Source organism: Prenolepis imparis, unplaced genomic scaffold (genome assembly GCF_030444845.1).
Source record: "Prenolepis imparis isolate NDT839.2.m4 unplaced genomic scaffold, iyPreImpa1.0 SCAF_2, whole genome shotgun sequence".
Taxonomy (NCBI): domain Eukaryota; kingdom Metazoa; phylum Arthropoda; class Insecta; order Hymenoptera; family Formicidae; genus Prenolepis; species Prenolepis imparis.
In genome coordinates this window covers 5,976,790-6,003,906 of record NW_028141160.1, presented here as the reverse complement: position 1 = coordinate 6,003,906, position 27,117 = coordinate 5,976,790, and the positions used below count along the sequence as shown (strand labels likewise).

General features: G+C 38.6%; 3 protein-coding genes, 1 long non-coding RNA gene and 1 pseudogene across 5 annotated transcripts; 2 read left to right on the top strand and 3 right to left on the bottom strand.

Annotated features, from left to right (window-relative positions):
• The first annotated feature begins 103 nt into the window (after positions 1-103).
• LOC145948914 (uncharacterized) lies at positions 104-27,117 on the top strand. Of its 2 annotated transcripts, XM_083058499.1 has the most exons (18): positions 104-262; positions 7,845-7,962; positions 8,892-9,564; positions 9,801-11,271; positions 11,425-11,538; positions 16,315-16,532; positions 16,759-17,230; positions 17,488-17,823; positions 19,859-19,973; positions 21,066-22,339; positions 22,414-22,985; positions 23,064-23,739; positions 23,812-24,037; positions 24,122-24,403; positions 24,487-24,783; positions 25,685-25,897; positions 25,986-26,115; positions 26,192-27,117. In XM_083058499.1, the coding sequence occupies exons 4-7, from the start codon at positions 10,965-10,967 to the stop codon at positions 17,113-17,115; spliced, it is 996 nt and encodes a 331-aa protein (XP_082914625.1). In that variant the 5' UTR covers positions 104-262; positions 7,845-7,962; positions 8,892-9,564; positions 9,801-10,964; the 3' UTR covers positions 17,116-17,230; positions 17,488-17,823; positions 19,859-19,973; positions 21,066-22,339; positions 22,414-22,985; positions 23,064-23,739; positions 23,812-24,037; positions 24,122-24,403; positions 24,487-24,783; positions 25,685-25,897; positions 25,986-26,115; positions 26,192-27,117. The 2 variants fall into 2 exon arrangements, with proteins under 2 accessions (XP_082914625.1, XP_082914624.1); XM_083058498.1 differs by lacking the exon at positions 19,859-19,973 and having other exon boundaries at positions 25,986-27,117.
• On the bottom strand, positions 12,629-14,262 carry LOC145947979 (uncharacterized; annotated as a pseudogene).
• On the top strand, positions 15,242-15,482 carry LOC145949049 (uncharacterized). The gene is made up of 2 exons (XR_014427536.1): positions 15,242-15,302; positions 15,417-15,482. It is a non-coding gene; the product is annotated as an uncharacterized LOC145949049 (long non-coding RNA).
• Positions 21,461-22,063, bottom strand: LOC145932897 (uncharacterized). Its single transcript, XM_083032123.1, has one exon. It carries the CDS (start codon positions 22,061-22,063, stop codon positions 21,461-21,463), a length of 603 nt encoding a protein of 200 aa, XP_082888249.1.
• LOC145932896 (uncharacterized) lies at positions 24,047-24,691 on the bottom strand. Its single transcript, XM_083032122.1, has one exon. It carries the CDS (start codon positions 24,689-24,691, stop codon positions 24,047-24,049), a length of 645 nt encoding a protein of 214 aa, XP_082888248.1.

Below are 27,117 nucleotides of genomic sequence, written 5' to 3'. Positions count from 1 at the left end.
ATTACATGACGTAGACTTTATTATTCCAATCTACATTATTGAGCATTATTGAGCTCATTGAGCAGCATTGATAGCTATTGGTTACTAGTCGAGAATCGTGTGAGAATCGAACGAGTACAAATATCTACTAGAGAAGAAAATCATGTTAAGAATTTTAAAAATAATACGATATATTTTATTAAAAGTGTTAGTACTAATGGGAACCGTCATCGTGGTCATGGTGGAGGATATAAACTATGAAGATATGAAGCCTAAAGTTTCGGTTAGTCTCCAGAAAAATCTAAACTTCGTATTGATAAAAGATTTTTCATGAAGAAATTTGTTATTTGATAAGCACATATGTGACATATTTGCATACTTACATGATTTTCTCTAATTTCAAAAACATTTTAATTTTTTTAAATATCCATATTTATTATTTTTTGTATATAACTTACAATAAATTACAATTTTTTATTAAACGAAATCAATATAAAAAAAGAGTTAAATACGTTTGAGTTAAAATGTGTTGCACGCATAACAAAATAACTATTAAATCTATATAGTAGAAGATCAGTCCAATGCACTTCGGTACAATTAATTGTTCTCAAACTATACTGTATGTTAAATACACGTATGTTGAATAGACAGTAGCGCGACTGCCAATAATGGACAGATCAATGTAAGTGAAGCAAAACAATCAGTAGTTTTAGCTAAATCATTTATAAATTTAACGAAATCCACTTTTAACAAAACTGAAAGATGTTTTGAAATCTAAAAAATAGATATCTATCTCGCATTAAAAAATTTTTCTATTTGCTTTCTTTGTTTTCAATACTTCAATGACTTCTATTTATCAGAGAGAGATATCTGTGAAATAAGTTTCTAACTAATCGCACATGTATTTTCATCAAGCATTTCGGTAGGATAGACTTACTAATGTTTATCAACAGGATTCCCTATCTTCCAAGTTCATCAATATTAGCGATTACGTGTCTTCAAATTTAAAAATCGAATCTATTCGAAGTTATTCTAACAGCGTGACTGTGAAAAATGAAGACGGTAAGAATTAATTTCCAGACGTACACCTACATTTCCAAAGTCGACTGATTAGTAGCAGGAAATTATATAAATAAAATTGAATTGCAAAAATATCTTTACGGAATGATTTACCTTTACAAATTCAAGAAAATTATATCTGAAGAAATATCTCTCAACCAAAAAGAATATATAAATATAAATATAAATTCTATTCGAAAAGATAGAGAAAGGGAGGGAGGGATGTAAGTATTGCACTCGAAACAGTTTAAAATAAATATCATCAATATCATTATTCAATCATTATTTTGCTAGCTAGTTGGTTTTAAGTAGTCGCAAATTTTATATATTTTTAAATTCTTAATCAATAATAAAAAATTTCGAGAAATAGGGTACGCTCTGTAAAAATCGTGAAAAGATTTCTATTTATTATAAAATATTTGTGTTTTATTTGAATTGTAAAAAGTAAAAGCTATGGTAAGTGCGGATGGTAGTGCGTCAATTTCAAGAAAGAATTAATTTTTCTGAATTAGATATGCGCAGGGCACAAATCTTTCTTGGTACGATAGTATGAAATTAAATAAGTCATTCTTTCTTGTTAACTGACACTCTACCATTCGCGTTCTGGCTCGCACATGTATTTTCATCAAGCATTTCGATAGGATAGACTTACTAATGTATATTTATCAATAGAATACCCCCCCCCATCTTTCAAGTTCATCAATATTCACGATTACGTGTCATCAAACATCAAATCTGTCCAAAATTATTCTGACAGTGTGACTGTGAGAAATGAAGTCGGTAAGAGTTAATTTCCAGTCATACCTACTTTCTCATAATCTATTGATTAGTTGTAGGTTGTAGGAATTTATATAAATAAAATCGAATTACAAAGGATCTTTAAAGAATGATTTACCTAAAGTTTTCCCCGCAAAATCGTTTTTTAAAATTTAAATTTCGTATTCCAAACTTGACAAAAAATCCAAAGCGCAAATCCAATTGTATAACCTCCACATGGTGAGCTTTGAGTGAAGCTGATGTCAGTGATAATTTTGGAAATAATATGCAATTTTACATTTTCTAATTTTTATGTTGAGGCAATTAAAAGATGTTAGATTTAAGTCAAATTTCGCGCTGCATATGCTCGCGTTATGCCTTTCGATGGCATCACCGTACAGGAGACAATTTTTCTGAAGCCCTACTGCACTTCCTCTCCTGCGCTCTCGCACTCTCGACCAAAAACGCTTAGCACGTGCAATTCACTTTTTAGCCCAATCTACAATGTGCTCTTTGCGTTTTGTTTCGTGTTATTTGCCCTCTCACGATGATGTTTCTTCTCTTTCTGTTGCCTGAGATAAAAGTGGACGAACTCTAGATTGTCGGTAAAACAGAGCACGAAGAAGCAAGAAAGCAAGAAGACAAAAGCACATTGTAGATTAGGCTTTAGTTAAGCCAGTACATATATTTTCTGTATCTCAGTAAAGAATATACTTATATATAGGTATACAGGGTGATTCGAAACAACCGTTTGTCCTTAAAATGTCGTATTCCTGAATGAATTCTGAGACGATTTTTCCTTTGCCAAAATTTTATCCGAAGCTTAGTTTTCAAATTATAAAAGGAAAAATTTAGCGAATTACGGCACGGGTACGGCCGGTAGGCAGGAGCGGTGCAACTCATCCGACGCGGGCGATTACGCGAAGCGCTCGTTGCGATCAGCTGTTATCTCCACGCGATGTGTGTGTGTGTGTGTGTGTGTGTGTGTACATACACCCTCTTTCTCTCTCTATCTCTCTCTCTTACTTATTCTTACCTTATAGAGATGTCTTCTGATGAATAATTGTACGACTGGAATGGATCACAACGTTGACGTTGACACAGACGTTGACACACCGTGACACACCGAATAATAAACGATTCTTTTTTTATAAATTGTATTATCGACACTTTGATGAATACACTCACGCAATCAGAGAGAATTTTCTCTTAGAATTTACCCTGAGAATCATGATAATCATGGGACAATATGGTATGGAAAGAATTTTTTCAAAATTTCTCTGATTAATATTTATCACATTAAAAATAATAATATCTATCATAATAAAATATAAAATATGTTTGATTAATTTTACTATGCAGTTTAGTAAAATGAATCAAACATATTTTATATTTTATTATGATAGATATTATTATTTTTAATGTGATAAATATTAATCAGAGAAATTTTCATAAAATTTTTTCCATACCATATTGTCTCACGATTACCATTATTTTTAGTGTAAATTCTAAGAGAAAATTCTCTCAGACTTGATCAAATATTATTTATTAATCTATCACAACACTCAATCACAATTCGCGGTTACTACCGATTAATTATTAAAAATTACTTTTAAAAAACGCGTTAAATGTACATTACTCGTCGCGGACAACAATACAGTCTACGACAACAAACTGCGGCGACGCCGACGCGACGATAATAATCGCGCGGCGTTGCCGAACGTGATTGACGCGAGATCCGCGAGACGCTACCGTGTCTTGTGATTAATCGAAGCCTTTGTATTATGAATGCGCTAATTTAGAAAATGTATAACAAAGTTATTAAAAAAAAAAGTATTATAACGTATTATAATACGTTATAATACTTTTTTTTTTAAATAACAACATTATACGTTTTGCTTTTTCTTTTCTCAGCGAGACGTGAGAAAAATAATTATTTTATGTTTTTTTATTGTTTTGCGAACAAGATGTTCCACGTATAAATATGTTGATCGCTCTGAAAAGAGCGGATTGGTTTTGGTCGCTCTGAAAAGAGCGGATTAATTTATATCTTTAAAAAATTATAATAGGTGCTCAAAATGAGCACCATTCATCCTTATGCAAGCTCTCATGCGTTTAAGTAAATTTAATTGGACGTTCTCCATTACTTCCTCTTCGATATTCCAAATTGCATATCGCAATCTGATTTCCAAGTCGTCGACGTCCTCGGGAAGCGTCTTCGGGAAACGATCTACTTTTCTCAGAAAATTTTCGCAAAACGTTCGTCTTGCATGATAATCTTCTGATCGTAAATGTTGCACGCGTGTGTAATGAAATGCGTGCAACTTTTTTTCTTGTTTGGTTGGAAGGACACTGCCAGTCTCGTTTTGTCTCTGAGTTCTTCGTATGACGGGAGCAGATGGATGATTGATTGCATTATCGATCTGCATCTTATATTTATACGATTCGCGGGAGGCCGCTGTCGCGGGTGTCGCGTGCCGCTATTCGACGCGGAAGGCGTGGAGGGGGAAATCGCGACACCCCGCGGATTGTATAAATAAAATGAAGATTGATAATGCAATCAATAATCCTTCGATTATTACAAGCGTTAAGAGGACGATATGGCAGCGTACACAAACGAAGAATACTACGATATGCTAATGGCACTTGGCGAGTGTCACGGGCAGTATCACGTAGCTGCAAGACGATACGCCGAATTATATCCAAATCGAGCAAGACATCCGTCAGCTCCTGTCATACTACGAGCAGCTCAGAGACTATACGAGACTGGCAATGTCCTTCCGAATAAACACGAAACAGGAAGAAATCGTGATGCAAGAAATTTGCGAAACACGGAGCAAATTGTACGTGCTTTCGAGCAAAATCCGGAAACAAGTATTCGGGTGGTTGCTCGAGAACACAACGTATCGTACTCAACAGTACAAAGAACGCTTAAAGAAGAAAAGTTGCACGCATTTCATTATACACGCGTGCAACATTTACGAGCAGAAGATTATCAGGCAAGACGAACATTTTGCGAAAATTTTCTGAGAAAAGTGGATCGAGATCCCAGATTTTCTTCCCGTGTGATATTCAGTGATGAATCATTATTCACACAAGAAGGGATTTTTAACTCGCACAATATGCATTATTGGAGCGAAGAAAATCCCAGAGTAACGCGGCTCAAAAATTTCCAAGTACGTTGGAAAATAAATATCTGGGCTGGAATAATGGGTACCCAAATACTTGGGCCCGTTATTCTACCAGATATTTTAACTGGCCAGACGTACGTGGAATTTTTGAGAGAAAATCTGCCAGACTTTTTAGAAGAAGTGCCACTATTTGAAAGAAATAAAATGTTCTTTCAACAAGACGGTGCTGGACCACACAACGCCAGGATTGTAACAAACTACTTGAACGAGCAGTTTCCTGGACGTTGAATGGGTCGGTATGGCCCGATACGTTGGCCCGCAAGATCCCCGGATCTTAATCCTCTTGATTTCTTTTTATGGGGATACTGTAAAGAATCAATTTACAAAACGCTTCCCGAGGACGTCGACGACTTGGAAACCAGATTGCGATATACAATTTGGAATATCGAAGAGGAAGTAATGGAGAACGTCCAATTAAATTTACTCAAACGCATGAGAGCTTGCATAAGGATGGATGGTGCTCATTTTGAGCACCTATTATAAATTTTTTAAAATTATAAATTAATCCGCTCTTTTCAGAGCGACCAAAGTCAATCCGCTCTTTTCAGAGCGACCAAAACCAATCCGCTCTTTTCAGAGCGACCAACATATTTATACGTGGAACATCTTGTTCGCAAAACAATAAAAAAACATAAAATAATTATTTTTCTCACGTCTCGCTGAGAAAAGAAAAAGCAAAACGTATAATGTTAAGTTATTAAAAAAAAAGTATTATAACGTATTATAATACGTTATAATACTTTTTTTCTTAATAACTTTATTATACATTTTCTAAATTAGCGCATTCATAATGCAAAGGCTTCGATTAATCACAAGACACGGTAGCGTCTCGCGGATCTCGCGTCAATCACGTTCGGCAACGCCGCGCGATTATTATCGTCGCGTCGGCGTCGTCGCAGTCTGTTGTCGTAGACTGTATTGTTGTCCGCGACGAGTAATGGTCATTTAACGCGTTTTTTAAAAGTAATTTTTAATAATTAATCGGTAGTAACCGCGAATTATGATTGAGTGTTGTGATCGATTAATAAATAATATTTGATCAAGTCTGAGAGAATTTTCTTTTAGAATTTACACTAAAAATAATGGTAATCGTGAGACAATATGGTATGGAAAAAATTTTATGAAAATTTCTCTGATTAATATTTATCACATTAAAAATAATAATATCTATCATAATAAAATATAAAATATGTTTGATTCATTTTACTAAACTGCATAGTAAAATTAATCAAACATATTTTATATTTTATTGTGATAGATATTATTATTTTTAATGTGATAAATATTAATCAGAGAAATTTTGAAAAAATTCTTTCCATACCATATTGTCCCATGATTATCATGATTCTCAGGGTAAATTCTAAGAGAAAATTCTCTCTGATTGCGTGAGTGTATTCATCAAAGTGTCGATAATACAATTTATAAAAAAAGAATCGTTTATTATTCGGTGTGTCACGGTGTGTCAACGTCTGTGTCAACGTCAACGTTGTGATCCATTCCAGTCGTACAATTATTCATCAGAAGACATCTCTATAAGGTAAGAATAAGTAAGAGAGAGAGATAGAGAGAGAAAGAGGGTGTATGTACACACGCACACACACACACACACACACACACACACACACACACACACACACACACACACACACACACACACACACACACACACACACACACACACACACACACACACACACACACACACACACACACATCGCGTGTAGATAACAGCTGATCGCAACGAGCGCCTCGCGTAATCGCCCGCGTCGGATGAGTTGCGCCGCTCCTGCCTACCGGCCGTACCCGTGCCGTAATTCGCTAACTATTTCCTTTTATAACTTAAAAACTAAGCTTCGGATAAAATTTTGGCAAATGAAAAATCGTCTCAGAATTCATTCAGGAATACGACATTTTAAGGACAAACGGTTGTTTCGAATCACCCTGTATATTAGAAGATAGTGAGTCCTGTTATTTAGACCAATCTATTAGGCGCATCAACAAAAGATTATGTTAGTGGAGAAAAGATTTTTCTGCCACAGTTTTTACTTTAAAAAATTTTTTTATCAAAGCAAATCAAGTTGTTTTAACATAATATACACATTGATTATTTTGAACATGTGGATCACTATAAAGAAATTATCACAGCAAGTCTGTGATTTTTTGTCAAGTTTGGGGTACTAAAAGACAAAAAATTTCAGTCGATAAAAATTTTTAAATACCTTGCGTTATTTTTTTTGAAGTTTAAACAAAAAAAAAAATTCGCGAATTTTTTCGTTATTTTCACCTATTTGTAAAAAAGTTCACGAGTTAAAAAAAAATTCGACTATTACATCATACTATCGAGCGAAGATTCAACTTGAAGAATCCAGTTTTAAAATTGCTGTACGATAATTTTTAACGGAGTTATGAACGATCAAAATGAAAATGACCACTTTCTCTTTAATTCTCGATAATTTGATAAGGAAAAATTGAAATTTAAATTTTAATAAACGATTTTGCAGAGAAAACTTCAGGCTTTAACGTGAAAAAATAAAAAAAATTTTTCAAATCTTTTTGTGCATGCGACACGTCTACAAAGTGAGAATAAAAATTCTCCATTTAAGTTCGTCGTTTTTTGTATATAAAGAATACCAGAATTGAAAAAATGAAAAACAACTGTGATCTTTCGAAAGTAGAGATTTCAAGTTTTGAAACTTTTTTAAAATTTAAATTCTCATTTTTTGAAACAAAGTTACAGCTATTTAAAATTTGCCTATTTTTTAGACAATTAAAAAAAAATTATTTTGCGGAGTGTATATTTTATCCTTACATATAAATATATATGATTATAATTACATATGATTATGATTTCTTTTAAAGTAGCCCAGAAAAATACAACAATATCTTCAGAAGGTACTCCAAACGAACCAATATTTCCTAGGGCATTCGTAGAATTCGGCAACAGACTAAACGAGAAAGACATTTTTGTGACATTCAGGTAAAAACTCTAAAGTTTAACTTGTATTCTTTCATTCTTTTAAGTTTAACAATACACACACACACACACACACACACACACACACACACACACACACACACACACACACACACACACACACACACACACACACACACACACACACACACACACACACACACACGCACGCACGCACACACACGCACACATTATAATAAAATGATGTATTTATAGGGATTCTTGAATGATATTGGATACAATGTAATTAAAGTCTTTGTCTCGATTTATAAAAAGTTAAAATGTAATTGAAAGAAATACAGAATTTAATACAAGATTGTGAGAAGTCGACTATACTAAAGACGAACGAGAACTCTGTCGGGTTACGATTTGCCGAATTTATTTACTTTTTCGCTCAACTCAAATTTGTCGCGAATTTTCGATTATTTATTTATCTGATCTTATCTGTCTAATTATAAATATTGATCATAAACTTCGGTCATAAATTTTCGCTTTGACCTACCAGTTTCATCAAATTAATCATTGCTCAATAATATTTTGCTTTCTCTTTTCTTGTAACACATAGCTTTACTTGAAGTAAATAATTGTTAATAAGTATATTTGAAATAATAAATCCGTTCCTACATAATATAGATAGGGGATTCATTTTTGTATTAAAGATCTTTTTCTTGGCCATCCACTGCTTATAACCACTATATTGAGTCCGCTGTATTGAATTTTAAAAAACACCACTTGGCATCAGAAAGTAGATGCAATTAGCTAAATTTTAAGCCCTTGAACGACTGTTTAAAGTTAAACCAATTTTGGAGAGCATGTGGTGTCTGGTTGAGAAAGAATGCCCCACATATATATTTATATATATTTAAATATATTTCTTTGTCAGAAATTCGCTAAAGTAAAAATAAAAATTAAGATATGTTATTTCTTTATAGATGGGACGAATCTGACTTGATAATTGGAGAGATACAAAAATATAGGGTCCAATATTTTGAGGACCTGAATCGAACGATTACAATCGTCGATATTTTCTCATTGTCAAATAGAATAATTACAACACAAAGTATATGATTTAAAACCTAATACAATCTACTACTTCAAAGTACAAGCGCATAACGAATTTGGTGCTGGTCTGTACACTAAGTTCATCAATGTGTCAACTACACATGAGAATCCAGTACCTCTAGTACTCATCAAATGTTTTTCATATATTGTGAAAGTATTGGATATAGATTTACTGATCGATTTTGAACTTGATACATCCATTAACTATTTAGAAATCGTTTACTCGACATTGGAGGATAAGATTTATGGAATTAATGACAATTTAGAGCTAATAACATCGGACTTTAATCGAAACAAATTCGAAGCAAATTTAAACTACACAAAGATAACAAATCTCGATGGCATTGCGTACGGTCTTTGCTTCGATTGGATTCACAGAAATCTTTATTGGTTGCAAATTCAAATGGACGAACACTACATTATGAAGCTAGACTTAACATTGTGGCAACAAATGAACATAATTAATCACGATAAAATTCTAATGAAGATTCCGACGTCTTCAAAAATGGATTCACTCTCTTTCATAGTACTGCCGCATAGAGGGTATGTACACTAAATCAAATCAATATAGAAAAAATTAACAATTTTGTCTCTTTTAATTAAAGATTTGTTCTATAACTTTTCAATAATTGAATATGCAGATTTTATATTAAAGATGATAATTTATGAAATCATAAATTCATTTACAGAATTGTAAAAAATTTAAATAATCACATATTTGTTTCTGATATACAGTAACAATAGTCTTGAAAGTAGTGAATAATATGAATATATTTCAGATATTTGTATTGGTCAGAACTTAATTCGGATAGGACTATAAAAATGTTAATGCGGTTGGATTTGAATGGAAAAAACATGAAACCTTTTTGGGAAAAAAATAAATGCTTCTGCCAATACAAACTAGAACAATCATCCATCATGCGGATTGACACAACGAATGTTGACAAACCACTAATGTATTGGATATTGAGAGATCTCTTAATCGCAACAGATATTAATGGTTGTAAGTGCAAAGTGATTTTTATCGTTAAAAATCGAAAACATTTCAATTATTTAACGATTGATAAGATACATATTTACTTATTTGATTATGAAAACATAAACAAAAAAATTTATATTAAAAAAAAAAGATATGCTCTACTCGAAAGCAAAGAAAATGCAATTGTAAGTATTGAAGAAATAAGTGTGGACGGTATCCTTAGTATTGATTAATTAACAGCTCTTGATAAATCTTTACAATTATATCCTCCGACGATATGTTTGACACCTAAAATGAAAGATTATCAAGTTGAAAAAATGCACACAAACGGGAACAATATCGAGATAATCCTTTCGGAACCGATTTTAAATAATGGATGCGAACAGTACAACTTATAAGTACTACAATATATAATATCTCCGTAAGTTATTTAACATGTTTGTACAATGACAGTAAAAAGTACGAGCAATATAACGTGGTGACGTATGAACGGCGTTATAGAATCAAGAATTTAACGCCAAACACAATATATACGCTAAAGCTGGTACTCAGTAATTTTTACATCGACAAATTATCGATGGGATTGCAGTTCGGCTCGGATTTGAATGTAACAACTATAACGGGCAAGCTCAACGCGCCGGAAGATGTGACGGTTCAAGTTTTAACACCTACGTTAGCGATAGTTCATTGGTAAATGCCACACAAGTCATTAAACTGCTTAGCAGTGACTTACCAAGTGCATTGAAAGCAATTTCCAGATAGAACCCTACGTAAAATACAAAAGTCGTTCTTTAAATTAACAAAACTTGTTGTTGATAAGCCCGAACGTACGGCAGATGGAAAGTTTTTCACGGTAATCCGATCGCTGCAGCCAAAACAGAAATACCAAATATACGTACGTCTATATACAATAGAAGATGTATTCGAGTTATTCGTCTCTGATAGTTTAATTAAAACAGTCTACATGTCGGAACCGAATAATTTAACATTGAACGGAATAAGTATAAATAGCATGAATATCTCGTGGATTCCTAGCGTTAATCTGACGATCTACACTGAATTCCTTTCCATATTGGAATACAAAAATGATGCGATGCATGAGTGGCAAATCGCGAATAACACTAAAGTAAATAATAATAAAATAACATATTATATAGAAAATTTATGGCCGCGAACTCTATACAAATTCCGTTTGATCCTGAGATATCCCAAGTACATGGACGAAGACTTTATATGGTCGCCTGATGAAGGATTCACTTTCGAAACACTCGGTAAGCAATTAATGACACATTATGATATATATATTTACTTTACAAATATGTTTGAAAAAATATTTTAAATTAGAAATTAAATATTAAAGTTTTAAGTAAATATATGTCTTAGATTAAAACGAAGAAATTTAAATTGTGTTCTTGTGTTAACAGAATCTATCGAAATGTCAACTATGCAGTACCTACCATATCTATACAATTACTTGCCATTAATATTAAGCCTTGTCGCTATCATCGTAATCTGTTATCTTTACTACTTTTTCTATTGTAAGTATATTTGTTATAAATTTAGAACTTTGATTGAAAATTATTTTAAATTTAATATATATATATATATATATGTATATATGTACTCGTATGTACATATGAGTCTGATAAAAAGTTCACCATGTTTTTCTCGAAAACGTTAGAGATAGAAAAAAATATTCAGTATTGTAGGGTTTAAAAAGATCCTTTTATTGATGTTATCAGTTTGACTTTGGATGGTGCTGCCAAGGTCAGGGCAAGATCATTTTGAATTTTTTCAATGGAACTACCATATTTTTTTTATATAAATCGATTCCTTGCAATATTCTTCATAAAAAATTATAAGGGTATGATTGTCAAAAAGTGAATAGTTTATGAGATATTTTATACTTTAACTATATGTAAGGTAAAGAAGGCAAATTAAGAGCCGAGCGCGGTAAGAAAGGCGCAAATATCTTAATTAATGTAGATTTATTTAGAATTTGTACGTTTCGGTCCATGGATTTGGACCATCTTCAGCATCTAGTAACATAAAAGGTTACAGTAAACAAAAAAGAAGAAAAGATATATGACATGGAATATAAATATACGCGTAACAGTAATAAGTAAAGCGATGACTATAAAGCGATTACGTACATAATAAAATTAATTCATCCGATAGTGTGTCAGTGTTTGTCCCTCAACCATGAGATAGAATAGAAAGAATGACACATGCAGTAAGCCTCCCTCTGGTTCCAGCCAAAAAGGAAGAGTATCCTCGGATTGCGAGGTAAATCCATGACGAATTTACAATCTTAAGCAACGCGGATGTAAAAGATGTAACTTGATATAAATGAGCAGTGAACCAGAATTATAAAAAGAAAGACTCACTTTATCAGAACTAAATCACAGTCGAGAGACACAAGGGCAAAGCACAACTGACACACATGGAATTAAAATGTCGTTAGGAGTTTGACATTGCGCATTGATAAACAAAAGAAAGCAAAGTAAAACGCTATGTTACATAGCAATGACGCACAAAGAACGCGGTAATTTCAAAATAAATTATTACAGACATGAACAGTGAGTGCAGTAATTAAAGCTTTAGATCGAGGTTGAGAACGCAGCTATTTCAAATTTTGGATAGACTCTCCACCGTCGTGAGATACGCATAATGTAGTCCTTCTGTGTCAGTTTGAAGATTCAAACCATACATTTGTCTTTTTATAAAGATCATCTCCGACACCAAACGCCTACTATATATGTGTTCTTCATCCAAGATCTGTATATTATCCCAATCAAATTCATGATTATTTAACCTGTGGTCCGTAATAACAGAGCGTTGTGTGGTTCTTCTATTGATGTGATTTCTATGTTCCGCCATTCGTGTTTTGAGAAGTCTCGATGTTTGTCCCACATAAGATGCATCACAGTTTTTGCACGAAATTTTATAAACGACGTTGTTATGTAGTTCTGTTGGTACTTCATCCTTGTGTACTCGAATGAATTTTCTTAGTTTATTGATGCCGGTATAAGAAAGTTTCACCTGTAAATCACGGACCACAGGAATGAAACGCTCAGAGATTGTTTTTATATATGGGATGTTAAAAAATGTGTTGTAATCGTCAATATTTTTGTCAAGTCGAGCCGTAGTATCTGAGTTATCAAATTTAGTTCCATTTTTCTTAACGATTAGAGTTTTTAAACGTTTTTTTAAAGTGTCGAAAATAAATTTCAGAGGGTATCCGTTATTCAATAACGTGTCAATAGCGAAACTTAAATTCTTATAATGGAATCTTGGATGAGAGAGGCGGAAGGCTCTGTCTATAAGACCGATGGCAGTGCCTCTTTTTTGGTAAAGAGGGTGTTGAGACTCAAAATGAAGGTATCTACCAGAAAATGTAGGTTTATGATACCAGTCGAAATCTATGAAGTTATTATTCAAAATCATCGTCACATCTAAAAAGTTAAGTCGGTTATTTACTTCTTCCTCCATCGTAAACTGTAATCTCGGATGTAGCGAGTTAAATGTATTTAATACAACGTTAAGCATGGAGGAGGGGACGGCAGTCGAATCACTATATCGTCCACATATCTGAGATAAAATGGTAACGTAAACGGAAGAGTCCCAACAGCCCTCGTCTCCAGGTCTTGCATAGTAATGTCGGTGATGATCGGAGAGAGTGGAGAGCCCATGGGGGTACCGAACGTCTGTTTATAATAAATGTCATTGAATTTAAAGAATGTGGAGTCAAGAACAAAACGGACTGCCTCAATGAATTCCTCGCGAGGTATGGCGCACTCATTCTCAATATAATTCCATCTGTTTCTAATGCTGGTTAAGGCTAAATCTAATGGTACATTAGTAAACAGCGATACTACATCTAATGAGACTAACCTATGGTTATCATCAATGTATTTGCCCGTCAATTTCTCCACCAACTGGAAGCTGTCAGAAACATGACTATTGGTCTTCATTATAGATTTATAAATCATATTATGCAAGAATGAGGCGAACCTGTACAACGGAGTATTAACAGAGGATACAATTATTCGGAAAGGGCAGCCCGCTTTGTGAATTTTCGGTAAACCGTAGGCTCTCGGTAAAATACCATCCGTGCAATTCAACCTCTTATATGTCAGATCTGTAATGTATTCCCGGCTTTTCCACCTCGCAAGCAAACTGTGGAGATCTCTTATCAGTTTTTTAACCGGATCTTTCTTCAAAACTGTGTAAGTATTGCTATCATCAAGTAGCTCATTCATCTTGAGATCGTAATCTGTTTTATTAAGAGCTACAGTTACGTTACCTTTATCCGCTCTCGTAAGAATTACGTTCTGGTTGTCACGTAAGAACTTCCGCACTGAAAGCGACGCCCCGACAAGTTTTTTATCCAGAGGGGAGGATTTTGGAGAGTAAGAAATGGATTTGTTTATTAACGGAGTGACCCTATTGCGGATATTTGTGTGAAGTTTTCTAGGAAGTTTGTCAATGCTATTCTCCACGCATTTAATAAGCTCTGTTGTAATGAGTTCTTTGTTGGTCGGAGGTAAACAAAAATTATCTCCCAGTTGTAACAGTCCTTGGACATCCGAAGGAATTTGCGTGGAGGATAAATTGACAAACCATTTGTTTTGAATGTGAAGAGGGGACGGAGAAGGATCCGGAAAAGAGGACGGAAGGAGAGAGATTTCATGGGTAGAACACGAGGAGGAAGGAATAATGGGTTGTAAGGAAAACTTGTCGGGTGTTGTCGCACTCACCGGAAGGTGACCGTCCAATGAAGGTGGGCGAACGTATGAGTGGGCCACATCGGAGGTGGTGCAGAAATATTTGACCGGACGAATCTTACTTTTTAAGAGTTTTTTATTCTTCGTATGAAACCGAGCAAATTTTTTGTTCAATCTGTCACGTTCGCCTGCGAAGTGGAGAGCTCTGTTTTGCGTGTTAACGAATTTATTGTATATCGATATAGGTAATATGCGTGTTATAACTCGCACGATTTTAAAGCAGCGCATGCGCAACTCTCGAATTTGGTCATACGCGTCCTGTAACTCATTGCGTGTCATATGTCTTGCGAAGCGAAAAATATGTTCAAATTTATTAACGGACGAATCAGTTCTTAGATTACGAGCGTAATGGTTAAAACGATTGAGGTGCGGTAATATTATATTAGATTCCATGCATTTCTTGAGAAATGTTATATGAACCAGAGGGAGGCTTACTGCATGTGTCATTCTTTTTATTCTATCTCATGGTTGAGGGACAAACACTGACACACTATCGGATGAATTAATTTTATTATGTACGTAATCGCTTTATAGTCATCGCTTTACTTATTACTGTTACGCGTATATTTATATTCCATGTCATATATCTTTTCTTCTTTTTTGTTTACTGTAACCTTTTATGTTACTAGATGCTGAAGATGGTCCAAATCCATGGACCGAAACGTACAAGTTCTAAATAAATCTACATTAATTAAGATATTTGCGCCTTTCTTACCGCGCTCGGCTCTTAATTTGCCTTCTTTACCTTACATATAGTTTTACTATTAGAGCCTTTTTTCTATATTTTTTATACTTTAATTTGACATAATTTGACATAAACTATGAAATATCTCGTAAAATATTCATTTTCCGATGATCTTATTTTACTACTTTTATGCACAAAATAATAAAAGAAATTATTGATGTAAAGAAAACAGATTGCTTTTAAGAAAAAATATGTAACTGATATAATTGCAATTACATATTTTTTCTAAAAACAATTAATTAAACAATTAAAAAAATATATAATTTCCAACAATTTTTTTTTTAAATCAACTATGTGCTTTCTCTACACCAATTGATTAGTCTCATTATTCTGTGTATAAAAGTATTAAGGTAAGATTACCGAAAACTGAATATTTTACAGGATATTTTACATTTTATGTAAAAAAATTGTTAACTTCAAGCCTCATAACTTGAAAAATACTTAACGGAAAAACATTTTATTATAGTGTTTTGAAAAGCTCTTGAGATAAACTACAAGAATATGCAATGAAAAATAGTAGGTTCCATTTAAGAAATTGAAGATGTGATATTTAAATGACTATCCAAGGTCAAACCAATGACATCATCTTATGTTCCCCTCGAAGTCAAAAAACTTTTGTAAGAAACATTTGTTGCTACAATCAAAAATAAAAAAGTTATTGGGGTGAGGAATTAAAAATGACTCGTCCTGTATATAGAAAATTTATGAAAAGTTAATTTATTTTTTGAAAATGATTCAAATTTTGCAATGCATATAATATTATACACTTTTTCATTTAACAGCATACCAACGACGCGGAGAAAATGAACAGAGAAATCTCTCTTCAATAATCGATATGGACCAATTAACAACCGCAAGCGAAACACCTTCCGTGAATTCTGAACCCAATTCTGTGCACGACCCCAAATTGTTAATAGATCTGAACGAATTTGCGCAGATCATAATCGAAAGAAGGGTAATTTCTCTAGAAAAGCTCCTAGGCAGCGGCAATTTCGCAAAGGTATAAATTTAATTTCTTATTTTTTAAATATATCCTCGAAGATTTTCTTTAATAATTTTAATTATGAAATGTTGTGGTAAGTTTTTAATAAAAGTAATTGCACAAATCAAAATTTTTCATAAAATTATAAATAATATAAACATTTTTAGCATACATTTTATCGATTTGTCGATTATTTAAGAAATATTATATAATTGTTGATTATAAAATATATAATATATCACAGGTATATCAAGGAACTGTCAAAAATTTAGTTGACTCGGAAACAATGCCTGTCGCCGTTAAGAGGCTGCGAAAAAATGCTTCCTTGCAAGAGCAAGAGGAAATTTTGGAAGAGGCCAAGCTTATGAGACAATTTGATCACAAACATGTGCTAAGATTGTTGGGTATCTGTTTTGACGAGGATTCACCATGGCTCGTATTGGAATTAATGGAAGCTGGTGACTTACTGAAATATTTGAGAGAGAGTCGAACATTGCAACCTGAAGATCCGCACGCTTTGCGTGTACAAGATTTGCTCGCCATGTGCGAAGATATTGCTCGAGGTTGTCGCTATTTAGAAGAACAGTACATTTGTACATAGAGATCTCGCGTGTCGAAATTGCTTAATATCCGCGAGAAATCGCGAAAACCGTATTGTGAAAATCAGCGACTTCGGACTAGCTAGAGATATTTACATCAACGATTATTACCGCATGGTAAACGCAATACAATTATTTTAAAAAGATAAATTTTTTTTATTTTTGCCGTGTAGTAATATTATACATTATTCAGATGATTAGAATGTATACAAAAATATATGTATAAATGATTAAAAATATAATATAAAACTTCTTTTTGTATATGTGTATAGAAAAAGAGAAATAACTTTTAATTTTATCTGCATGTTACGGTTGCAAAAATGTACGAAGTTTTTTTCGGCAGAAGCCTTAATTGTCCTAAAATTGTGTTTTAGGATAGAGGAAAGCCGGTTCCTGTTCGTTGGATGGCAACGGAATCTTTGAAGGAAGGAATATTTACATCACAAAGTGATGTTTCGGCTTTCGGGGTATTAATGTGGGAAATTACATCATTGGGTCAACGGCCCTATCCTGAAATCATAGATGATCGTAAAATAATGGAACATGTGTGTGCGGGAAACAAATTATCGAAACCCCGTCACTGTCCAGAGGAATTATACAATTTGATGCTAAGTTGCTGGAATGCGGCGAACGGTAGACCAAATTTCATGATTTGTCTCGAAACTATTGGAACCCTAAGAGAGATAATAGAAGACGCAATTCTACACTCGGTGAGTATTATCAGACGTGTACGTACAAGTAAATTGATCGTAGTTATTTCTATAATTATTTATGCATAAAGCAAGTTGTTGTATGGTGTAATAGGAATTTGTCAGTCTAAAATTGACTAAAAATATTGTAAAACTAATGCTATTACATACAACTTATTTCATAATACAATATTTAATATATTTACTATTATTGTGTGTAATAATTATTTTACTAATATCACAACGTGATTACTACGTGATTAGATAGATTATAATAGAGTGATAATCTTCAATGTAGAATGTTTTTTTTAACACAGACATAAGAAACAGTACAATAAATGGCAAGTTATAAATAAATTATGTTTATAGGTAATTATACCTTAATTATGTGTATACGTATTATAAGTAATTTAGGAGAAAAAATAGATCTCAAATTAAATGTCACAAACGTGCAAACCGGTATATGAGATTATTTTTCAATTACAACTTAATTTTCTATTCTATAAAATAAGCACGTTTTTCATACGACTTCGTAATTCGATATCGTCCTATTATATAATAGTAAAATTTGTATTGTAAGTTTTTATTTTATTATGTTTTTGTACACTTATTGTTTAATCTTTCAATATTATAGGAATAGTTGCATATATGTGCAATTGTTTGTAACTGCCACTTTGTATCGCAAGTCAAGTAATGATTTTTGTTTGATTCCTGAAATACGTAGCCATGTGTAGGAACTTTTTATCGTGCATTGCCTCTACTACTACCTCACAAAATAAATCTTATTCTTTTGTTTCTCCTCGCTCTTCATTACCCTTAATCTTAATCTTTCTCTCTTCTTCTCGCTTACTTTTCAACTTTTCTGGGCTGTACTTCCGAATGGGGCACCCCCTCGATGGGGCCCAATCTTTGCAGGTGATCATATAAAGGTCAGCTATCAAGGTCATAACCGTAGGTTTTAAATAATTCAAAAGTTATAAACAAAAATATCACTAAAAATAGTAAAAATCGATAGAATATATAAGGATATAAGGTCCATGGTTCTACAATTCCACATGAGTTTACATTTACACCTTTCTACGCTAAGCGAGGTTCAACCCAAACCTATGTGTCTAGCTTTCTGGTAGTGGACCTTCCCGTAGGGGGGGGGGGCGGAACACACTGCCTCCACGCATATACTTTTTAATGCAAAGTGAAGTTCCACATGGGTTTACAACTTTCCACGCAAAGCGAGGTTCAACCCATACCTATGTGTCTAGTTTTTTGGTAGTGGAGCCCCCAGGGGGGAGGAGGCGAAACATACTGCCTCCACGCATACACTTTTTAATGCGAAGTGAGGTTTCACATGGGTTTACAACTTTCCACGCAAAGCGAGGTTTAACCCATACCTATGTGTCTAGTTTTTTGGTAGTAGAGCCCCCAGGGGGGTGGGGGGGGGTGGGCGAAACATACTGCCTCCACGTATACACTTTTTAATGCAAAGTGAGGTTCTACATGGGTTTACTCAGAACATAGTAATCTTAACAACATATATCAAGATCAAGATTGAGGCTTGATTTTATATCCATTTTTACGATTTTTAGTGATATTTTGTTTATAATTTTTGATGTATTCAAAACCTACGGTTATAACCTTGATAGCTGACCTTCATATGATCTCTTGAAGCCACCTGCAAAGGTTGGGCCCCATTGAAGGGGTGCCCCATTTGGAAGAACATCTCTTTTCTGTACTGCAAAGGCCTCAGCTAACGTTTACGAGAGAAAGTACGAGGATTCCTGTGTTATGAGACTCGTATGTGTTCTTTCCAACTACGTCTGATCGAACTTCATAAATCTATATAGAATATGATCATCGTATATCGTTGAAAAATGATTCAGCCAACAAATCTAAGACAATGAGATTGCAGCTTTACAAGTATATTTTGACTAAATATCATATTCGCGCACATCTCTCTCTCTCTCTTTCTCTCACACACGTATGCACGCACGCACGCACGCACGCATGCACGCAATCTCTTTTTCCGATTCTTAGTAAAATGCATTTTTTTATGTCTTAGCCTTCTAAAAAATCCGGATACCTTCAAATGTCAGATCTTAACTGAAGCACAGCCAACCGTACTTCCGAATGTTTAACCGCCAATGATGCCTCCGCAAATGATGTCATAGGGATATGTAATTGCTTTTTTGATCGAACGATTTTTGATCTTTGATCGACATTTGTTCGCGAGCGGACGTGTGCGCGAAAAAGAGCCGCAAGGATAACGAGAAAGAGGATAAGTCACAAAACTCAGTTATTATACTTTTAGCTAACGGCACAATAAATTTATTCAATCATTAATTAGTTTTACACTCTCTTTATAAGAAAGAAAACCTCTAAATCTACACGCGACTTCGCGCGCGAGAATTATGCGAAACACGATATCAGTTTCGAGCGGCTTTAATATAGGATGAGTCGATATCGCTCTTAAAGGAGAGCTATCACGGCGAGCGATAGTGCGTGCGCGAGACTTGCTTAGGTATGCGTGCTCTCCGCAGGAGCGGAACGGTTTTATATTGTCGGCCTTCTAGAAGGATCTCGTCGTTTTGACAGAAAAATATCAGTTCGACTGTTTGAACGTTCTTTATTTGCCAAACGTTTAGAGTCCTTCTAGAAGGGTAGATAAGATTCACGAACGGTTTATTATTTTTATTGACAACGTTTAATTGTCTCTCTAAGACGCGGCGGCCCACGCCGGGCGCCCGCTAAGCACGACAATAACACGCGCTCTATGTTTTTAAAGCAACTTAATTTTATCGTTGAATTTCGAACATTCCGCCCGCCTCGCCCGATGCATTCGGCGAAATGCCCGTAAAGGACATTAATATCGCTCTAACTATACGTCCCTAAGCGGGACGTTACCGAGCGAGCTCCGCCCTTCGCGCGCGATCGTAAGAAGCTCTCTTCGAAATAAGTCGAGAATAAATCGATCGAATAATTTTAATTATACACACATTGCATGTGAAGTATCGAGCGAGGGAGCGGGTTCGATAGTTTATGACAGTGTTGGTTTAGCGAGTGCTGTGAACAGATTGGAATTAAACAAAGAAATAAGAAGATAGATAAAACGATGCAACGGGCAGGTGCGACCGCCTTACATTTCATTACGAATTATAACGAATAATAAGTTTTCGAACGGGGAATAACTTTCTCGACAGCACCAATTACAGAATTCAAAAGAAGTTTAAAGCAAATATATATATATAAGATCCCCTTTTCTTTTGCAGGGAGCAAGAGGACGGTAGACTACTTTAAGGCAGCGGTGGCTCGCTCGCTTCGTAGTCGGCGACCAGCAGGAGGACAAGTTTGATGATCGGACGCTTCAGATTGGAGGTCGCCGGAGGGTTACGACGCGGACCTGTCCATCTCCAGGGTGCGTGCGGACGATGCGCGCCAGCGGCCACTTGGTCGGAGGATGGATGTCGTCTCGGATGAGACACAAACGGCCGACGTCGAATCCAGACTTCTTTCTCCTCCATTTTGGCCGGTGCAGGAGAGAGTGCAAGTACTCTCGAGACCAGCGCTCCCAGAAGTCGTCCCTCATCCTTTGCAGCAGTTGCCAACGAGATAACCGGTTCGCTGACTGCTCCAATCTTGACGGCTCCGGGATGGCAGTCAAGGCTTATCCCACCAGGAAATGACCAGGCGTCAGGGCGGCAAGGTCCTCCGGATCATCTGAAAGAGCTTGAAGAGGGCGTGAATTGAGACAAGCTTCCACCTGCGTGAGGAGGGTACTCAGCTCCTCATACGTGAGGGTAGCGTCACCGAGCACTCGTCGCAGGTGGTGTTTCAAGGATTTCACCGCCGCTTCCCAGATGCCACCAAAGTGCGGCGCCAAAGGTGGGTTGAACCGCCACTTTATACTTTCGGCTGAAAGCTGCTCGGCGATGGCCTTTCGCTCTCGGCTGCTGGCCGCGAAGAGGGCCCGAGGTTGAGCGTCGGCTCCCACGAAATTGGTCCCGTAGTCGCTATGCAGGATGTTGCATAGACTGCGCCGAGAAGTGAACCGCCGCAATGCCGCTAGGAATGCTTCGGCCGTGTAGTCCGAAACGACCTCCAAGTGGACTGCCCTCGTAGATAGGCACACGAAGACAGCGATAAAGGTCTTGTGGGCCCGATGACCTCGTCCCTTGCTCGTCCGCAGCCAAATCGGACCGGCGTAGTCCACTCCAGTGTGAAGAAAGGCTCTGGCTAGTGATACTCGCTCTCGAGGAAGGCTGCCCATTTGCTGCTGCGGGATTGCCGCCCGCCAACGCACGCACGTCACGCAGCTCCGGATCGTCTTCTTGACCAAGGCTCGCCCACGAGGAATCCAGTAACGCTGCCGGACCAATCCCAAGGTCAACTGCACCCCTCCGCATTGCTCGACGATGACAGGCCTCGACGACTAGTCTCGTAAAGGTGGACTCGCTCGGCAGGATGATGGGATGGCGCTCGTCGTAGGCCAGGAGGGCATGCTTTAGTCGACCACCCACCCGGAGGACGCAAGAAAGGGGCTCAGGTGAGTAATTTTACTAGATTTTCCTAGCGTTCGATTTAGCTGCATTGTTCTTAGTTCCGCTCCGAATTTTTCAGCTTGGACCCGTCAGATCCATAATAGACGTGCATCTTCCAACTCCGCTGCTGACAAGGTTGAGCGGTCCGTCTCGGCTGATGCAGGGTCTTTGCGAGGAAGCCACCGCCGGCACCACGCCGTTACTCGCAGAAGACGATTGAGGGAAGAGAAGCGCCTCAATTCGACGAGCTCCTCCGTAATCGCTGCAAGCACCTGAGTCCGGGCTTCGGGTAGTCCTTCGTCGTTAGTCGAATCGCTTGGAGTAGGTCAAGAAGAGGCAGCTCGACGTAGCCAGGAAGGACCTTGAGGGAGTAACCCACGAGCTCGCCGGGAGACAGTCCTCGGGAGGCGCAATCCGCCGAGTTATCTCGACCCGGAACATGATGCCACGAAGAGCCTGGAACGGAAGTCTGGATCTCGGCGACGCGGTTCGCGACGTACGTCCGCCATCGAGCAGGGTGCCCTCGAATCCATCCTAGGACGACCGTTGAATCAGACCATAGATGAAGAGAGGCTTCCGACAGGCCGAGAGTGGTCCGAAGATGAGAAGTGAGCCGGGCGAGGAGCGTTGCGGCGCACAACTCCAAACGAGGTAGGCTCACTTGCTTTAGCGGAGCGACCTTCGTTTTTGCCGCAAGCAAGCTCGTGGTCCACTGGATTCTATTCGCAGGTAGACCACAGCGGCGAAGGCACGTTCGGAGGCGTCTGCAAACCCGTGGACTTCAACATCTGTTTTGACGTCTAACGGACCGATCCAGCGCGGAATCCTGATTTTTTCGAGGGCCGGCAACTCCTCTTGATATTTGGCCCATCGTCGTGCAGAAACCTCGTCGAGAGGGTCGTCCCAGCCTAAGCCCTGCAGCCAGGTGGATTGGAAGGCGATTTTGGCGTTGACTACCGCGGGAGCTAACCAGCCGAGAGGATCGAAGAGACGCGAAGATAGCGACAGCACCGACCTCTTCGTGATTGTCGATACCGAGATCGACCGCGTGGAGAAGGAGAACTCGTCCGTGCCCGGATGCCATTGCAGCCCGAGGATTGCGTGGGTCTCGTTCGGTTGCCACGCCCGTAATTTACGCTGCATCCGATTGATCGGCTGGGATCTCGTCGAGGAGAGCAGGTGCGTTCGCCGACCACTTTCGCAACGGGAAGCCGCCCGCCGTGCAGAGCTCGATTAACTGGCGTTGAAGCTCACGGGCCTCGGAGATGGTCGCCGCGCCGGTGAGGACGTCATCCATATAGACGTCGCTACGAATAACGGCTGCTCCATTCGGATACCGGGATTCTTCGTCGATGGCGAGTTGTCGCAGCGTGCGCATGACAAGGAAAGGCGCACAAGAAAGCCCGTAAGTAATCGTGTTGAGACGATAATCGCGCGGGACTTCCTGCTCTGAATAGCGCCAAACGATCCTTTGCAGGTTGCGGTCCTCCGAGTGCATCAGAACCTGGCGATACATTTTTTCCACGTCGGTCGCTAGAACGTATCGGTGACGGCGCCAACGAGATAGGACATCGAAAAGCGGCGGCAGTAAATTCGAGCCTACTCGGAGGTGGTCGTTGAGCGATTTTCCCGATGTCGCGACAGTTGACCCGTTGAAAACTACACGCAACTTCGTCGACGCTGGCCTCTCGGAGAACGCCGTGGTGAGGCAGCTAAGATCGTCGACCGTCAGCTAACCCGTCGAAGTCCGCCGGGCTCATGTGTTCTAAGTCTTCGGATTGTTGCAGGAACTCGATATATAGCTGCCGCAGACGAGGTTCCCGGGAGAATTTTCTTTCCACGCTCGCGAGGACACGAAGAGCCGATCGGCGCGTTTCGGTGAAGTCTAGCAGTGGCTCTACGACCGGAAGACGGACGACGTATCTGCCTTCGGCGTTCCGTGAATACGTCCGGGCAAAGAATTCTTCGCAATCTCGTTCCTCAGGGGTGAGCTGCGAGGCGGTCTCTGGTAATTCTTCCTGCTGCCAGAATTTCCGGACGAGAGCGGATAGATCTTCGGCCTGGCACAGGTGAGTTAACGCGCGACTCGGCTCCACTGAAGTCCCGACAGCTCCCGACAGGATCCACCCAAACGCTGTTTCTTGTGCTATAGGTTCGCGCGGCGAGCCCTTCCTTAGGTCCGGCTGCAGAATGGACGCGTACACCTCAGCTCCAAGGAGAATCTCGATCGGATCCGAGGCCGTGAAGTGTGGATCGGCCAGTTCGAGGTTTCCGACGTGACGCCAGGTCCTTTGGTCGGCGGTGAATCCCCCGCTGTAAAGCGTAAGCCGAAGAAGGACTAACGCGGCCACCGTCATCGGAGAACCTCCGCGGAACGACGAGATCTTGAGAGACGAGACCTCGAGCGCGGCCTGTCTTCTGCCCGCCGACGCCGAATACCGTCACCGAGGTGGGTGCACGCGAGACGTAGCCGTTGCGCCAGGGACTCCGAGACGAGCGACGATTCGGAACCCTGATCGATTAAAGCGCGGATAGTGTGAACTCCTCCGGAACGATCGGTCACGCGTACGCGCGCGGTCGCGAGAAGCACGGTAACCGGAGCGTCGAGCGATCCTTGCGCGCAATTAGAGGTCGTTGCGACTGAAGTTTGTCTGCACGCGTCGTGCAAAGTCGAGTGGTGACGCGCGTTGCACGACGAGCATGTCCTTGTCGAGGAACAATCACTTAACTTGTGTTTACCGAGGCAGTTGAGGCACAAATTATTAGCCTCGACGTGCTGGCGTCTCTCCTCGGCCGTCTTCCCTTGGTACACATCGCACACCATGATGTAGTGGTACTTGCTGCAGAGAGAGCAGCGGCTTCGCTTGCCCTCTTGTTTGCGCGCGTGATGAGAGCGAGTTTGGCGCGAGGATTCTGAACTTGCTTTGGGGGAGCTGGCCTCCGGCTTTGCAGGCTGCAACGACTCTAATGTATGCAGTCGACGGTCCAGAAACCGCTGCAGTTCTTCGTACGATAGCGGATCGGTTGATTCTTCGAGCGCGGTCTCCCACTCGCGACGCGATCGAGAGTCGAGCAATTCCACGACGAGATACACGAAAAGATCTTCTCCGCGTGAAATCGGCCGTCCGATGCTTTCAAGGAAACCAACGAGGCTCCTGACGCTGTGATAGAGCTTGCGTAATTCGAAAGTGGACTCACCCTTTAGCTTCTGGAGTGCCGTAAATTGCGAGATGTAAGAGCGAGTCAATAATCTTGTTCTCGTAGAAGTCCGTGTGAATCTTCCAAGCGCGTTCAAAGTTTTCGCTCGTCGTTGGCATGCTTCGTATCAACAGCTCCGCTTCACCTTTCAGGCTTGCTTTCAAGTAATGGAGCTTCTCGACCTTGGACGTGGAGGTATCCTTCCCGATGATTGAGCAGAAGAGGTCGCGGAAAGAAGGCCAATCTTCATACTGACCGGAAAAACTCGGCAGCTGGATGCGCGGCAAGGTCGACCGCGGAGGAGGCATCGCGACTGGCGGAGTGGCAGCACTGTCCCGGCTCTTTACAGCCCGAAGACTATCCAGGTATAGCCCCTTTTGATTTAGATACGTCTCTTCCGCTGTAATAGACAGAGTTTTCTTGGTGCAATCGTAACTGGATATTGCTTCCCAGTACAAAGAGACAAGCCTTTCGTGCTGACTCTCGAATTTGGCCCAATTTGACTTGAGGGCTTGTAAGCGAGCCTCCACCAAGCCGAGAGTAATGTTGTTGGCACCGGCCTTCTTCAAGTTCTCGAAGGAGCGTAAGATCTTGCCGTATAACTCGTACTGAGCTCGTATGATCCCGTCTGCATCCATACTCATCTTCGTTGCTTTCAGATGAACACTCAGAGGAAGGCACTGCTGAACGTCACTGGACTCACTTCACACGCTAGCACCGGACAGCGGAGATCCGGCTCGAAGGACCAGCAAATGTTCGCGAGTGGACGTGTGCGCGAAAAAGAGCCGCAAGGATAACGAGAGAGAGAAGGATAAGTCACAAAACTCAGTTATTATACTTTTAGCTAACGGCGCAATAAATTTATTAAATCATTAATTAGTTTTACACTCTCTTTATAAGAAAGAAAACTTCTAAATCTACACGTGACTTCGCGCGCGAGAATTACGCGAAACACGATATCAGTTTCGAGCGGCTTTAATATAGGATGGGTCGATATCGCTCTTAAAGGAGAGCTATCACGGCGAGCGATAGTGCGTGCGCGAGACTTGCTTAGGTATGCGTGCTCTCCGCAGGAGCGGTTTTATATTGTCGCCCTTCTAGAAGGATCTCGTCGTTTTGACAGAAAAATATCAGTTCGACTGTTTGAACGTTCTTTATTTACCAAACGTTTAGAGTCCTTCTAGAAGGGTAGATAAGATTCACGAACGGTTTATTATTTTTATTGGCAACGTTTAATTGTCTCTCTAAGACGCGGCGGCCCACGCCGGGCGCCCGCTAAGCACGACAATAACACGCGCTCTATGTTTTTAAAGCAACTTAATTTTATCGTTGAATTTCGAACAACATTAATAAGCAATTTTATGGTTGTTTATCAAGCCATTGATATACATACCTATATTCTACTATTATCAATAATTTTTATCTAATTTTTTTGTCTAATAAAAAAAATCATGTAAATTTTCTTACTTAATAAGTAGTGCTTGATCAAGATTGAGTATACTTTCTAACCGACGATCCAAGAAAAGATAGAAAAGAAGAAGTAGGAGAAGTAGGATCTAAGATAGACATTTTACAAAAATTTTTT